Source organism: Rissa tridactyla, chromosome 13 (assembly GCF_028500815.1).
Source record: "Rissa tridactyla isolate bRisTri1 chromosome 13, bRisTri1.patW.cur.20221130, whole genome shotgun sequence".
NCBI classification, from domain to species: domain Eukaryota; kingdom Metazoa; phylum Chordata; class Aves; order Charadriiformes; family Laridae; genus Rissa; species Rissa tridactyla.
This window is the reverse complement of record NC_071478.1, coordinates 6,070,011-6,084,370: the sequence shown is the minus strand read 5'-3', so window position 1 is coordinate 6,084,370 and position 14,360 is coordinate 6,070,011. Positions and strand designations below refer to the sequence as shown.

At 38.8% G+C, this 14,360-nt stretch overlaps 1 protein-coding gene across 1 annotated transcript in view; it reads right to left on the bottom strand.

Moving 5' to 3' along the window:
* DNAH10 (dynein axonemal heavy chain 10) overlaps positions 1–14,360 on the bottom strand; it is a 57,525-nt gene that overhangs the window by 18,111 nt on the left and 25,054 nt on the right. The window contains exons 34-54 of the mRNA XM_054220004.1: positions 13,864–14,052; positions 13,608–13,754; positions 12,529–12,720; positions 12,249–12,367; positions 11,922–12,080; positions 11,461–11,596; positions 11,209–11,331; positions 10,528–10,662; positions 10,020–10,236; positions 9,420–9,539; positions 8,350–8,495; positions 7,807–7,959; positions 7,008–7,268; positions 6,167–6,339; positions 5,469–5,562; positions 4,245–4,412; positions 3,750–3,938; positions 2,922–3,093; positions 1,782–1,985; positions 1,100–1,180; positions 500–697 (exon numbers count right to left, since the gene is read on the bottom strand). Of these exons, the coding sequence (XP_054075979.1) occupies positions 500–697; positions 1,100–1,180; positions 1,782–1,985; positions 2,922–3,093; positions 3,750–3,938; positions 4,245–4,412; positions 5,469–5,562; positions 6,167–6,339; positions 7,008–7,268; positions 7,807–7,959; positions 8,350–8,495; positions 9,420–9,539; positions 10,020–10,236; positions 10,528–10,662; positions 11,209–11,331; positions 11,461–11,596; positions 11,922–12,080; positions 12,249–12,367; positions 12,529–12,720; positions 13,608–13,754; positions 13,864–14,052 (3,376 nt within the window). The remainder of the gene's footprint in view (positions 1–499; positions 698–1,099; positions 1,181–1,781; positions 1,986–2,921; positions 3,094–3,749; positions 3,939–4,244; positions 4,413–5,468; positions 5,563–6,166; positions 6,340–7,007; positions 7,269–7,806; positions 7,960–8,349; positions 8,496–9,419; positions 9,540–10,019; positions 10,237–10,527; positions 10,663–11,208; positions 11,332–11,460; positions 11,597–11,921; positions 12,081–12,248; positions 12,368–12,528; positions 12,721–13,607; positions 13,755–13,863; positions 14,053–14,360) is intronic.

The following is a 14,360-nucleotide window of genomic DNA, read 5'->3' as shown; positions in this document are numbered from 1 at the left end:
TTGAGAAATTTTTCCTTTCCTAAGCCTCCCACTCAAGATGGTATTAATGTCACTTGAGCTGCCACATAATAATCCTGTGCCACAACTTGCTTTCTGTATTGCACCGTTCATGTTTTATCCTCTTCACATATTTCACTGTCCACTTACTGCTTAAAGAAGAATGTCAAACCCTGAGCAAGGCTGAGCTGGTATTAGATTTAATCAGACTCTTCCCCAAGTAGGGAAGTGCCTGGTTTGGAGATTCTGACTTGGGTCAGAAAAGGAACCAAAAAAAGCACAAAGGAGAGGCCACCATTTGACAGACAGAGTCTGAACCTTCCAGTATGTGGCCAGGATATTGGTCCAATGTCAAAATCAGATGCCAGCACAGCATTTGAGATAGTACTGATAAAATAAGTTTTGTATATGTGGGCAATATGCAGGATTCTCACCACAATTTTAAAAAAATAAAATATTTAAATAACTTATTAAAAAGACAAAAACATCTACACAGCCTTACCTAAAATGAACTCGTTTTTCTCCTCCAGCAATTTTGAATAAGTATGAATAAAATCAAGGTAATTCTTTGGCGTGACATGGTTGCTACGTCTCAGTTTCTGCAGAAACCTCTTGCTGAAGTCCCCTACAGACTCATGCACCATGACCATATGCTCAATCACTGACTTGGAGCTCTCTGACGGGATGCGTGTGCTATTTCCTAAAATTAGGCAGAAGAAATAAAAAATTTCAAAGGTTTTGGGTCTTTTTAAGAGTCTGCCAATTACCATCTCTCTTATGTACATCTAAGTCAGGCATAAAAATAGTCTTTTCTGGGGCAAAAAGCAAGATCAGGGTAGAATGAGAAGAGAACCTGGACCTTCTGGTAGGCAGGCCACATTGTCCGCAGAGTCGGGAACTTGAATTTTAGCAATTTTTTGAATCTATTTGAGTAAGAAATTTCCATCCAAAACCATTTTTTGACTGGAATTTTGCATCGCCCGTTTAAACACAAGCAAAATGGGAAATCAAATTATGAAATCTACAATGACTGCAAAGTAAAGAATATATTTCTTAGGCTATCGCAAGGGTTAATGGGTTAAAATACTGACATAGTACTTACCGACAAAGGATTGTGCAACTGCGTACAAGGCCTGGGGGGGCCAGGGCAAAAACCAGTCAATACCAGTGTTGTTGACAAGACCTTAAAATAAAAGGATAGCATTATCTGAAAAATTCCTTTGTAAAACTAGACCCTCATCTGCCAGGCAGTCCCCTGCTTAACTTTATTTCGATCAAGAATCTGCAGGATCTGTCTTGACTCCTGCTTAGCAACAATTTTTACCACAAAGTCAACACTTCCATTATGATAGTAAACAATCAACTTTGCACCTGTGTCCTGTAACCCCATTGTACTATTCTTTAGGCTGTACCATTCTACACAATGCAGTCACGTGCTGCAACAAGGTATTTGAATGCTTGATTTAATACCATGCATTCTTCTGTAAACTACAGAAGGGAGGCTGCAGACATAGGCTGTATATTTCCAGTTCAATGAGGATGACTAATTGATTTCTAGCTGTTCAGCTGGAAAATGGACTAATCTGGTAAATGCTAATCAATAATACCCATCGATATGTGGTAATTAACTGGAAAAAAAATCATGCACTGCAAATCCTTAATCATGAAACCTGCGCGGCTTTGCTTTAGCTGCCAGACATCTCTGAGCGTCCAGCGGAGATTTTCTTTCTCCTGCAAGCCAGTATTTCACAAGGAAGGGACTAAGCAGTGTATACAATTGATACCTGGGAAATTTCTGCACCACTTTCTCAGATCATCCCCAACTGGGGACATTCCCAAGACAATGTGAAGGTTGTTTGCACATTTGTTTACAAAATATTGCCAGATACTCTCTTTAGCTGGATTCATGCCAGCTTTAGCAGCTTCATCTCCAATCTGGCTTAGTATGGTGTCTTTTTCATCATCTGCAAAAAGGGCTGGCACCATTCCTGTAACACAAGGACAGAAGAATACTAGTGAGAACAACCAGTAAGAGAAAGCCATATGGCGGGGGATAGGGCAGATGAGAAACCACAGTCACAAATTTTAAACTTAGTTCTGCAAAAATGATTCTGCATAGTTTTGAATGAACCTATTAATCTCTCTTATGCTTCTCCTCCTTGTTTACTATCAAACCCCCATGGAAAATAGCCAGTACTTAGGATGATGCAAGGGGATTTGGAGGAATGATTAATTCATTTTTGTTTCTGCTTCAGTATTATATACGAAATGTCATAAGAACATAAAGTGCTTTTAACTCTGCAAAGAAAAATCTTCATTAGTCTCTGCAAACCATCAGTTCATATTTTCATTCTCTCAATCACACGGCTAGTATTGCATAAGTTACCTAATGACAGACATAAGCAGAACAGGAACAGGGAGAACTAGACCAAGGAAAGGGATAAAATTTAACACATCTGTTTTTAAATCAGACTGTGTAGAAACTTCTATAGAGAGAGTGGTCATACAGTGCCAGCTGCTGCTCATTTTCAGCTGCTGCATACACTAAAAGATACTAAACTGCAGTTTAGGACATATATATATATAAGCAGTTGCTGCAGTTCAGGTGAACGCTATTAAAAAGCCAATGGGACAGGAGGTGCGTTTGTGGCTAAACGCAGTTGAAGTTATACATCAGTCTTGGAAGAAATCTGAGACTCCTGCAACATCATGATCAGCCTTCCTAGACACATATAAATGACTCTAAGAAGATGCCAAAATGCCATTATTAAGGCCAAGATCGTTTCAGGTAGTACTGAAAGGTGTAACTAACTAAAGCAGCAGAGAGCACAGTGTGAAACAGTAATAGCTGGATCAAGGGTATGTTTGAGATTATGAGTGACAAGTAGATACTGATTGGGAGTAACTGCGTCTGCCTGTGTCACCTGAAGTTAACATGTTGTTGATGAGTTCCAGGAAACTCTCTTCTGCTACATGGGCATCTGTAAACAAGAAGACCATTGACTTGTTCTCAATACCCAGCTTCTGGTACAAATTTTTTAAATCTTCTCGGAAATTATTTTCTCCATATCCTCGACTCAAGACGATCTCAAATACCTAAGGATGCAAACATATACTGAGAAGATACAGATGGACCCAAGACATGATGGTAACTCTAAATTTCAATTAGACTGGATCAATGGTTTTGGTTTGGCACCTATCATCAGTAAATGTGTAAGTATCAAAAAAATTATGCATTACATTCTTTTTTAAAATTATATTCGTACAACCCTGCAGGACTGCATTTTCAAAATTGCTTTATGTTCATCCTCCTTTTTTGTTCTTCCTGTCCAAGCCAACAGCCTCTTTAAGAGACTGGAAGTACATGTGAGAGAGGAACATTTCCTATCTGAAATATTGCAGTATCCATCACAATGAGGTTCCTCAAGCAGCAACAGAGTGCTGCTGTAATACACGTAAGTAACAAAAGCAGTAGTTAGGGACTATTAGTTGTTCACTCCCAAATCCATCCTTGTTTTCTGTCCCCAGTGCTAAAACCCAGATTTAGGGACTGACGTCTTCCTGCCCAGATCACCCATCTGGTGATCTTAGACCTCCAAGCGATCACCTCACCCTGTTTTTCTCTCCACAGGGAAGAGATGCCAGCCTGATCTTACCTTGACTGACTGACTTCCCCTGCCCCATTAATTTAATCCTGATCACAAAGTTGCTTTCTTTGTCTTCTTTCACTGCAAAGATGCAGGGTCACTAACCTCACATCCAGCTGTATAAGCAGCCAGTCTTGTTAGAGACTGTTTTCCTGAGCCTCCCACTCCTATGAGCAGGGCATGCCCGTGATCCATCCGTATGATGCGATGTACATGGATTAAGTGCTCCAAAGCATCATCGAAAAGAACCAGATTCATTTTAACATTAACTTCATTATATTCCTCCAAAATCTCCTGCATATAAAGGTGAATGTTACTAGGAGACCAAGGAACAATTAATAACATTAATAAAATGACAACCCATTTAGCAGCATTATTCCTTTCCCCTTCCTCAGGGAAACTAAACTACGGGAAAACACTGCTGACTCTGTAGCTGACCCTCAATTTTCATTACTGCAGACCCCAAATGGGTAACAATGCACATAAAATTCTATGTGCACACAAAAACAGAACAGATTTCCTACAGTTTGAGGCAGGCTTCTGCCCATTCCTCAGGCACAGAGACAGAATCAGGCACGGTTCCAAGGTGATGCACACTACCTGAAAGAGAGCTTTTGCTGCGTCATAGTCTTGGATATCTTCATAAATACGAGGTTCTCCTTCACTCAGTGCCATTCTAAAATCTCCAAAAAGAATAGGATCCCTCATTGCATACTCCAAGTCATCTCTGAAATTCTCTTCAATCAGGTTTTTTACATGACCTTGTACCTTCAAGTATACAAAATGAGTCAGGAAACACAACAAAGCAGATGATTCTGAATCCAGTAACTCTCAGAAGGGTGATAATGCAGATTCTTGCTCAAATACTGACTGATTTCAATGGAATACTTATGTCACTAGAAGATACAAAGACCACAGCCTCCCATTGTGTGCTATGTATGATTTAAAATGATCTAAGAGGGAGTTCGAGAACCATTCAAGCCAATGAACTGCAGAAGTTTAAGACAAGAAAGGATAAGCCTGTTAAAAAAAAAAAATACCTTGTCATATATTGGTGTAAATATTATATTAATAAACCTTCCTTCACATCATTCATGGATGTCTCGCCACCAAGACTTCTCACAATATTGTAAAGACAAATGAATGCACAAATACAGAAAAGTTGCAATATAATTATTCTGAGTTGTTAAAATTGAGCTGGGGTTGCATCTTTCTACGTTAGAGGAGAAAGTTTTAAGCACAAAAATCTAAAGCCACCTTAATCTACCTCTTTTCATCTAACCTTATATGTAAGTAAATTTTATCCAAATCCTCCCCTAATTTTCAAGGTATAAAACTGGTGTCATTCTCTCTTGTGTTTTAAGATACAATTCGGAGCATTTTCCAGTCTGCAAAACAGCCAAAAACTGAATGCATTGTTTAAGGACTCGGCTCTTATCCTTCTTTTTCCTACTTCATTGTATAGTCACAATCCCTCCTAAAGGAAAATACTGACTTGAAAATGAAGTAATTTCCTGAGTTTTCCCCTGCACTGCCCTCACAGTTTGTCACCTGTGCCACTGCTAAGCAATTTTCCTGGACAGGCAAACCAAGTGACACTTTCCATTCCTTCAGCAGATCTGCTCACTTAGTCTACCATACTCACATTATTTTAGAAAAGAAAACTGCATGGGCCACGTTTTAAATTAATGGAGCAACATAGTGGTTAGACAAGTCCGCAGTCTGACTGCAAGACCTGAGTGCAACAGTTGGTAATGTTGCTGTTGCAAATTAGTTGCCATAGTAATAGTCAGTGACTACTAAAAATTGAAAGAAATTACTCACCAATGCTTTGTCTGCTTCATTAATCAGCCTGTCATGGAAAACCCTCAGGCACTCATTCCTCCAAACTCTCACCATCTGGGTCACTGTTGGAAACCTACATTAACATTGGAATATCACACTGCATCAAATGAGCTGACATGATTCCTAAGGCCATATGGTTAATAACACTGACCAAAGTCTGGACTGACTTTTTTTAACTCTTTTTGGTTTTGTTCTTTTTATAAGGACAAATAAATAATTTGCTTGCATTTTTACCTCTGGATATTTTATTTATGAAAGCCTAAGGCATCAGTGTTTGTTATCAAGACTAGGATAGGATAGGATAGGATAGGATAGGATAGGATAGGATAGGATAGGATATTTCAGTTGGAAGGGACTTAGAACAATCATCTAGTCCAACTGCCTGACCAATTCAGGGCTGACCAAGTTAATGCATGTTATTAAGGGCATTCTCCAAATGCCTCAAACACTGACAGGTTTGGTGCATCGACCACGTCTACAGGAAGCCTGTTCCAGGCTTTGACCACACCCTCAGTTAAGAAATGCTTCCCAATGTCCATTCTAAACCTCTTCTGGCACAGCTCTGAACCATTCCTACACATCCTGTCACTGGATACCTGGGAGAATTACCTCATCTTCACACAGATTCATCCAGTATAAATAGCTGTAGGATCTGAAGGCAATTTTTCAATTCTTACCTCTCTGGAGTTGTAAGAATAAGTCCATTATAGACCCTGGAAAGATCCCGCAGGTTAAAAATGTAATGGAATTTGGAAGGAGTAGGGGGCAGGTCACGAATAATCATTTTATAAAGCTCCAAAGTACACACTGTAATCTTGTCAGAGATGGCTGATACAGACTCATTAAACATCTGAAAACATGAGAAAGAAGAGGTGTTTTCATGAGACTGCCCAGAGGGAACTCAATGCTATTAAACATATTCCGCTTTCCAGCTGTTAACCCTGCTTGGTATATTTCAAATAATTGAGGGCAAACATTTTCAGAAATTCATATTCCTGTGTAGTACGAACATTCTGTAGTTAAATGTTTTGGGCAGGGCCCATCTTCACTCCCAAGCCTGCACAGTGCTGAAGATATCAAACTCCGTGACTGCGATTTCTACAGCACTTCCATAGCAGAAAAAATAAGTTGCTCTTTTTTTTACATAATTTTTCAGTTTACTTGATAGTAATGCAGTCTACTTCATTAAATTTTTCACTGTCATTCAGGACTTTCCTGACCTTTGCGTATTTGGTTATAAGAACTGTAACCAAATGGTTCACAGGTTTCAACCTATGAAAAGCACCGGTTTTGTAAATGATCTGCTGACTTGAAAGTTTACATATTACTCAAGAATTTATCAAAACAATGTAAACTTATCTTCTGAGAAAGAGAAGAGGAAGGGAAAGGTTTGCATGAGGTTCTAAACAAGAAAAAAAAACTGGTAACAGAAGATTTCAGGTCTTGTGATAACAGAAATGAATGTCTATTTAAAAATAATAAACGTGTTGAGCAATCCTTTAAAAACAGTTAAATTACCGCGGTGTGGCCTTTCAGGATGGAGGCATAGATCAAATTCAGTGATTGCTCAGAAGGAAAAGGTATGTTAAAAACACTGAAGAGTGAGATGAATCGAGGGTCAACTTCATTCCGACCTCCTCCAGCTTTCCCCATGGCAGCAATGAAATCCAGGTCTCGAAGAAGTTTACAGTTCATCTCCTTACCACGGTCGTACAAGAAACCTTTTTCCAGCAGCAGCTTCAACAACGCAATGGGTTGCTGTGTGCCATACTCATCAACCTTTGTAATACAAGAGAGCCAAGATCTTTAGAGCGCAGTACATCAGCATGCCACTTACTGCTATAAATGTGGAAATACTGTGCTCCATACTGAGGAGAACATTATAAGGACTAAGAGACACTTTGTAAAGCTTTAGCATTGATTGTGAACATTCACTCCAATGTGTCCTGTGAGAAAAGCGCCTCTTCCCTGAGATAAACGAAATGCGCACATACTCTTTTGCCCTATTTGTAAAGAGAAAGCGATGGTTCCTATAGTACACAACCGGCAGCCAGTATCAGGCCAGAGAGACATGATTTAAATGGCATAAAGAAATGATCCAACAGGATCTCACTTATATATAGGACAAATATTGTAACAGACAAACACTCCCTACTGCACACAAGTCCAACTCTTCTAAAGATTCTAAACAGAAATCCAGTTATGGACTTACCATGAATCTCCTCGACTTGTGATTCACTGGATCTGTATATGAAGAGACCACATTTGTGCCACCCCAAATGTTTCTATACTACCTTGCAAACTATTAGCAGCTTACCCTTGGCATATTCATATCATCCATGAAAACAATGAGACGTTTTCCCATAGGAGGGCCGTAAGTATCTTTAGTTCGCTTCTCTACATTTGTCTCTAGGTTTCTCTGAATGTCCATTGATGTTGTACGAGAAGAGAAGTTAATTACTAGCAGCAGCTGCAAAGGGATAAGAATGGATTTTTACCTGTTCTTTTTTTAACTAGAGCATTCAAAAATATTCTTTATAGTAGACTGTCAGACATACAGGAAACACTTTTCTGGTCCATTTATTCACTTGAATTACAGATGACAAAGAAAAGTAATCCCATTCTTAGCACTTCAATAACATATATTTACTTTATAAAATTGAATTTACACATGGCAGAACAGAACAAAACATCTTTGATCCTGAAGGATTCTCAAATCATTCACACACTTTGGGCCTGAACTTGCAGTTAATGTTACCAAAGTCAATATTGCTACCCACAGACTCAGGCCTCACAATGCAAATTTAACACAAGGACAAGGGACAAAAATGCAGCTTTAAAAACAATGCCTCATACATACATTAAGGTCTTTGTTCAGATTATTTAGGAAGTTTTGTGTAGTTGCTGTTTTAGATGTACCCGATTCACCTACAAGAACAACCGGGCGTTTTATTTTTACCATCTGTTCTAGTAACCAAGTAGTGCGTGTTGTATCCACTGTAGGCACTGAAAAAGATCATTAATATGATAGTAGGTTAAAATAAAATGCAGTACAGCAGAGGGATTTATATTTATAGAACAGTGCTGGATGAGACTCTCAAGGTATTAACATGCAGTTGCACAAAGACATAATCTGAAGTATCAACTCACTAACAATGTTGAAAGAAAATTTTAATTGCTCAACTATCACTTTTCAGCTTTTATCCCTGGGATCTTTTCTCCTATAGATATTTTAAAAAAGACATTATCTTCCATATAGAAGGGTCATGGACTGGTTAAGCTCCATTTAATCCCTATTTCAAGGATATAATCAGGATTTATTTGGATCATAAGCATTTTCCCAGAACTCTACAGTGATGAATTTTGTTCTATGTGAATAGTCTGCCATTAGGAACAACTTTAGAGATCATATAATTATCCCTTGTGTCAGTGAAGTTAACCTGTGCTTGCTTAAGTCTTACTATAAAATAACCTGCATTAATTTGTCCTTACCTGTGAAAAGCACCTGTCACCATTAAACAGTGCTTGAAGTAACAACCAGTAACAGCCTTAAGAATGCAATTTTTACCTATCGAGTACCTGAACCACAAAGCTGACATTTTTCCTAGAGTTTCTGGTAGAGCAGACACTGAATCTTCTGCTATTCTGGCTTGTAAAAGGCATTGTTAGCTCCTAATAAGCCTTATTAACTGAAACAACCTTTTCATCCTTTCCTCATTTATTACACAGTGCTGTAAATATCAACTCTATTTCTGCTAAGCTACTTTGACAAGAACATTGAAGCAACTGATTTGTGCCATCACAAGAAACTGAATGTGAGTAGATGACCTTCAGTACAGAAAGAGGATGCCTCATGTTGAGCCATGCACTCAGTAGTGACACATTATAAATTAAAGGCATACCATTACTGTATTTTTATCTTACACTCACCTAGAATGTCAAGAAATTTCACTTGAGGCTTATGAATATATTCAGGAACAAGTTTCATCCAAGGCACCCACTTTTTTTGAAATCCATCAAAATGGAAGTCGTACAAAGTTGGCAGCTGACCTGCAAACCATTAAGCAACTGGAGGTTTTCTGGGACACTGAAATATTTCATAAGAAAATAATCTGTTTGAGGTGAAAGTGAAGAATAAGATTCTGGACCAAGTTGGGCAAAACTGCATTCTGTTTACTTGTTCATTTAACCCAGTAAGGCATCAACCAAAATTCTCCTCGTCCAGCACTTGGATCATACTATCACTTTTTAAGTACCTTCCACTGGTTTTCCTTTCACATTTTATTTTTCCTTTCACTGTTTACCTCTTCAGCTCAGCATAGAAAAGTACTGTTCTGTGAGGACAGATCACTAGCTGAGAGTCATCTAGCATCAGTATCTCTACATGGTTTTCAGTGATAGTCCTTCAGAGAGCACATTTTGCAGCCAGTATGGCTAGCTGGAAGGAAGAACGATGTTCTGCCTTCATGGAAACTAACACTTTCCTAATATAATCGATGGGATTCAGACTAAATTATGACAAGATCCTACCTGGCAGCTCCCCTGGCTTAGCCAGGATGTTATCATCATGAACAGTAGACATGCAGGAAATACGTTTAACATTTTCATCAAATGTAATTCTCCCAGCATCAAGAAGAGCAGCACCTAAGGAGGAATACAAAGCTTCCAAGAAAAAACACTCCAGAATATCAGGATCATCAGGCTGTACCACAAGTAGAGCTTCCAGCATCACACTCAACTGCACCACCTGTTGTAAAACAAGACAAAACTCTGTAAGTAAGCCTAACATGTTTTCAGCTGTTTGAGTGTTTGCTGATCTTTTGTCCTTACAGGTGTATCTACTGATATGAGTATTAATGACAGTAGAAGAGCATTGTTGGGAACCGACTGTTTCGTTTATCTCTTGGTACTCATCACTAGCAAACTGACGTTCCAGCATGGACTCTACTCCTGTGCTTTCTTTGGGAGGTTTTTACTCTCTCCATCATTCCATTTCTTTTTAGATAAACTTTTTCAACCTTTACTCTCTATTCCTTACCATATTTAAATCTGTTTGAGGAACAATGGTCTTCAGCCTTTCTCCATGTCTGCCATCCACAATTCCCTCTACAATCATATCAATAAGGTAGGGCACATATTTTTCAAAGAGACGATTCAATTCAATTCTTTCTTGCTGAGGAACGAAAAGGACAATAATTCAGCACACAGAAACCTGGAAAGCTGATTTTTGACAGCAGAGCTTCCCACCAATACCTGGCTGACCAAGTATGATTGTTCTTGCAGGAATCAATTCTACCAAAGACAGTGTACAGTCACATGAATAAACGTGACACTATTGTACGGAAAAACAATATTGTACTGCAAACCTGCTGGGTTTTCAGCAGGTGAGGATCTGCATTCATCTGGTGCTAGCAACTAAGTTGTCTTACTGCAACTCCCTGTGGAATTGAGTTTTGAATGTAAATGTAAGAAACAAGGACCTAAGCAATCTCACTGTTAACTCTTTGAAGGTCAGGTAAACTGATTTCTTGGTTCTTCACTTCTCAGAAATAACCAGAAGTTAGAAAAGCTAGAAAATCTCTTTAGCCCTCTGCTGCAGGCCTAGTGATGAGATCTGTTGTCAGAAAATCAGGCTGCCTTTAAGAAGTTGGTTTTTTCCAGCTGTCTACAGTTCAGTATTTAATACAGATGGTCTCTGAACAAGTGCCGAAATTCCCACCTCACTTCCTCTTCCTTGGATCCACTTCTGCCAGTAGGGCTTATATTTTAGATTTTTAGGATCTACAAAGACCATTCCACAGCGGGATACTGTGGCAGGAGATGCATACTGTAAGTCACCAACCTATAAAATAATCATACAAGATAATCATACACTTAAACAAAGAACAGCCACAGTAACGGCCTTTCAGGCTTTGTAGACCTGCCTGTATCTAACCCTCCCCACGTATTAAACAGTACAGTCATTACTTACCTCAAACAACAAAGCACAGTGTGACTGAAGTCTAATGCGTTCCCCATTTGCCAGGGTCAATAACCTGTTGTCATCCATGACAGAATTCATGTTTTCAACCCAGAGAGCATCCACATCCCCATCAAACAGAATGTACCTGTGGATACAGGAGTCAAGGGGCACCAACTAATCTCTGATTTTACTAACATATTTCAGAATTCAGATGTGCCATCAATGGTGTCAGTGTCAGTCCAGGTGTTTTAAAGCCTCCCATTCCTTTTTGATAACTGCATAGTTTCCATCCATCTCACTGAGGCTGGAAACTCACAGAAGACAGAAAAACCCCTAGACACTTTCTATTTATTCAGCTTTTTGCCTTTTTTTAATAGTGCAGTATCAAATATTTAAAATAAAAAAAAAAATAAAATATTGATGTAAAACTCAGTATCTAAAAATAATGACAATGATTTCTAGCTGTCTACCTTCGCTCTTTCTTGTCAGTAGGCCTGTTGATATCCCGAAAAATGTTTGACAGGACTCCATCTGTCCAGTCTCGTGTGGTAGGGTCAAGGATCCCATACAGCTCAATCACACTCATAGCTTTAGGGTTCAGTGTGTAAAGTTTTGTCAATAATCCCAGCCTACAGATACAGCAAGAAAAGCAATATTAAAATGACACAATACCATCTCATATTAACCCAGGCAAACACTATGATCAGCTATTGATCTTGTCATGACTACACAGCGCTGAATAATGCAGTCTATGCCATTTTACAACCAGATTTCCATGTATCAAATTCTACACTCACTTGTTTTGGGCCTGGCACAAAGCATTAATGACAACTGATTTGCCACCTCCAGTAGGTCCAACTACCATTGTAGTGTGACGAGTTAACATTGTCTCATACATCTGAACTACTTTATCCACCTGAAAAATAAACACTGATTTAATAGACTGCTGTCCATAATTATTCTATGGACAAGACCAGCAGCTGGTCTATATCAATTAAGCTTTCCTCGTGCCACTCCAGAGTGCAGCAATGCATATCCAGCCTAATGTTTACAACAGAAAATTAACATTTTTTATACCTGGTCTGGTAAAACAACATAACCCCCTTCTTCCAGCACTTGTTCTACAGCATCGTTAAAGTTAGGATAGCGGACTCGAGGGCAATCCAGGCCAGGAAACAAGTCAGAGATTAGGCCAAGGAAGAGAGGTACATCTTCAAACACAAATTTAGGAAGATTCATATCTCGTAGAGCTCTCATCAATACAACTTCCTAGAAAAAACATAGCAAAATCAATCTTTACCAAAAAGCTAACCTTATATGTAGTAACTTCAAATATCTCTAAAAACTATTTCCTGATCACTCCAGTACAGCTTTGAGAATGTTTTCTTGGCATCAGTTACTAGTGGAAACAAAGGTTATTTTATAAGGATTAAGCAGACCAATAGCTAAAAATAACACACTGCCTTTTTCTACCACATTAAACAAATGCCAAATGGCTGGAGTGGCCCACACCACAGCTTCCCTGATTTGATATTAAAATAACAAACACTTTTATGAATATACCCAAGTTCTGTAGTCCCCTTGAGAGCATCATTTAGACCCCAACTTCCTGCGAACCTGCAATGTGCATCTGTACATAACTTTATAGGAGAGTTTCCTTCAGTGTCTCCAAGTTTTTAAGAAGAAATTTGAATAAGAATTTTCCAGGCAACTGGGTATCACAACCGTACATATAGAAATAATAAATATGTGTAAAAGAAAGCCATAAAAAGCAATGCAGTACTAAAAAAATTTCATTTATAAGTATACTGTACTATTTGAGCTACACAATTAATAACTGCATGACTGGAGCACTTGCTGTTCAAAAACTAGCTTTCGCTATTCATCCAGAGACATTCATCTGGCTATTTGCATTCTGGACTTAACAAGAAGTAAAATACCTCATTTTCTATAGATTCCTCTACTTTGACTTGAATTCTGATGGTAACTTGCTGGCACAGGGCATGATGAAATTCAATAAGAACAAAATGAAATAATAAGACAAATAAAACCAGTGCTCCTGTTTCCAACAGAGACAAACTACAGCAGACATGTAAACGCATCCTCTTCCTAAGGAGAAAGATGATCTACCCACGGTAACTAAGTAGCAAATCTACCTCACTGAGGTCTGCTGATCCTCTTTTCAGTTCTCCAGCCATCACCAACACCGACTTAAGGGCTCGCAGTCCAAAATCGTAATGATGTTGTTTAGAAAGTTGTTCCTTTGCCAGCTTGTATAGCACCGTCATCTTCTTGGCAAGCATCTGTTTGAGATTTAAGTTAGAGAATCACGAACATGTAAGTCGCAACTAAACACTGGCCATGCATACATGGGTGCATACATGGGTATGGGTAGCGATAAAATTCTCTTACCTTTGCCATAAGGAACCCTTCAGAAAAGAGCATGATTTCACAGATTTGCTGAAGATCTGGTACAATAACAACCACAGGCCTGAACAAAGCTTTTACAGACTCAGGGAGCTCAGTCCGGCCAGCGTAACCAGGATTCATTGTAATAAAAATGCCCATTCGGCTGTCAAGGGTAATTTCCTGTCCTTGAAACTAAAGGCATAAGACAATGTTACAACAATGTGTATTTGGAATTGAAACAAATAGTACTTTTTGCTCAGAGAGAAGACCAGCGATACTGGGGCACCCACTTAGGACAACACGTTAAAACACTTAGCTTTAGGTAGTCATCCAGATACATTCATCCCACCATTTGTACCTTGCATATAAACATCAAGACATTTCACACTTCTCGATCAAATTTTCTGTCTCAGGGTTTTGAATTTCAACGAACGTGAGTAAATAAAGCCTCACAACCCACATCAAGTTAAGTTACTCCTGTCCCTAATTACTACTGTACT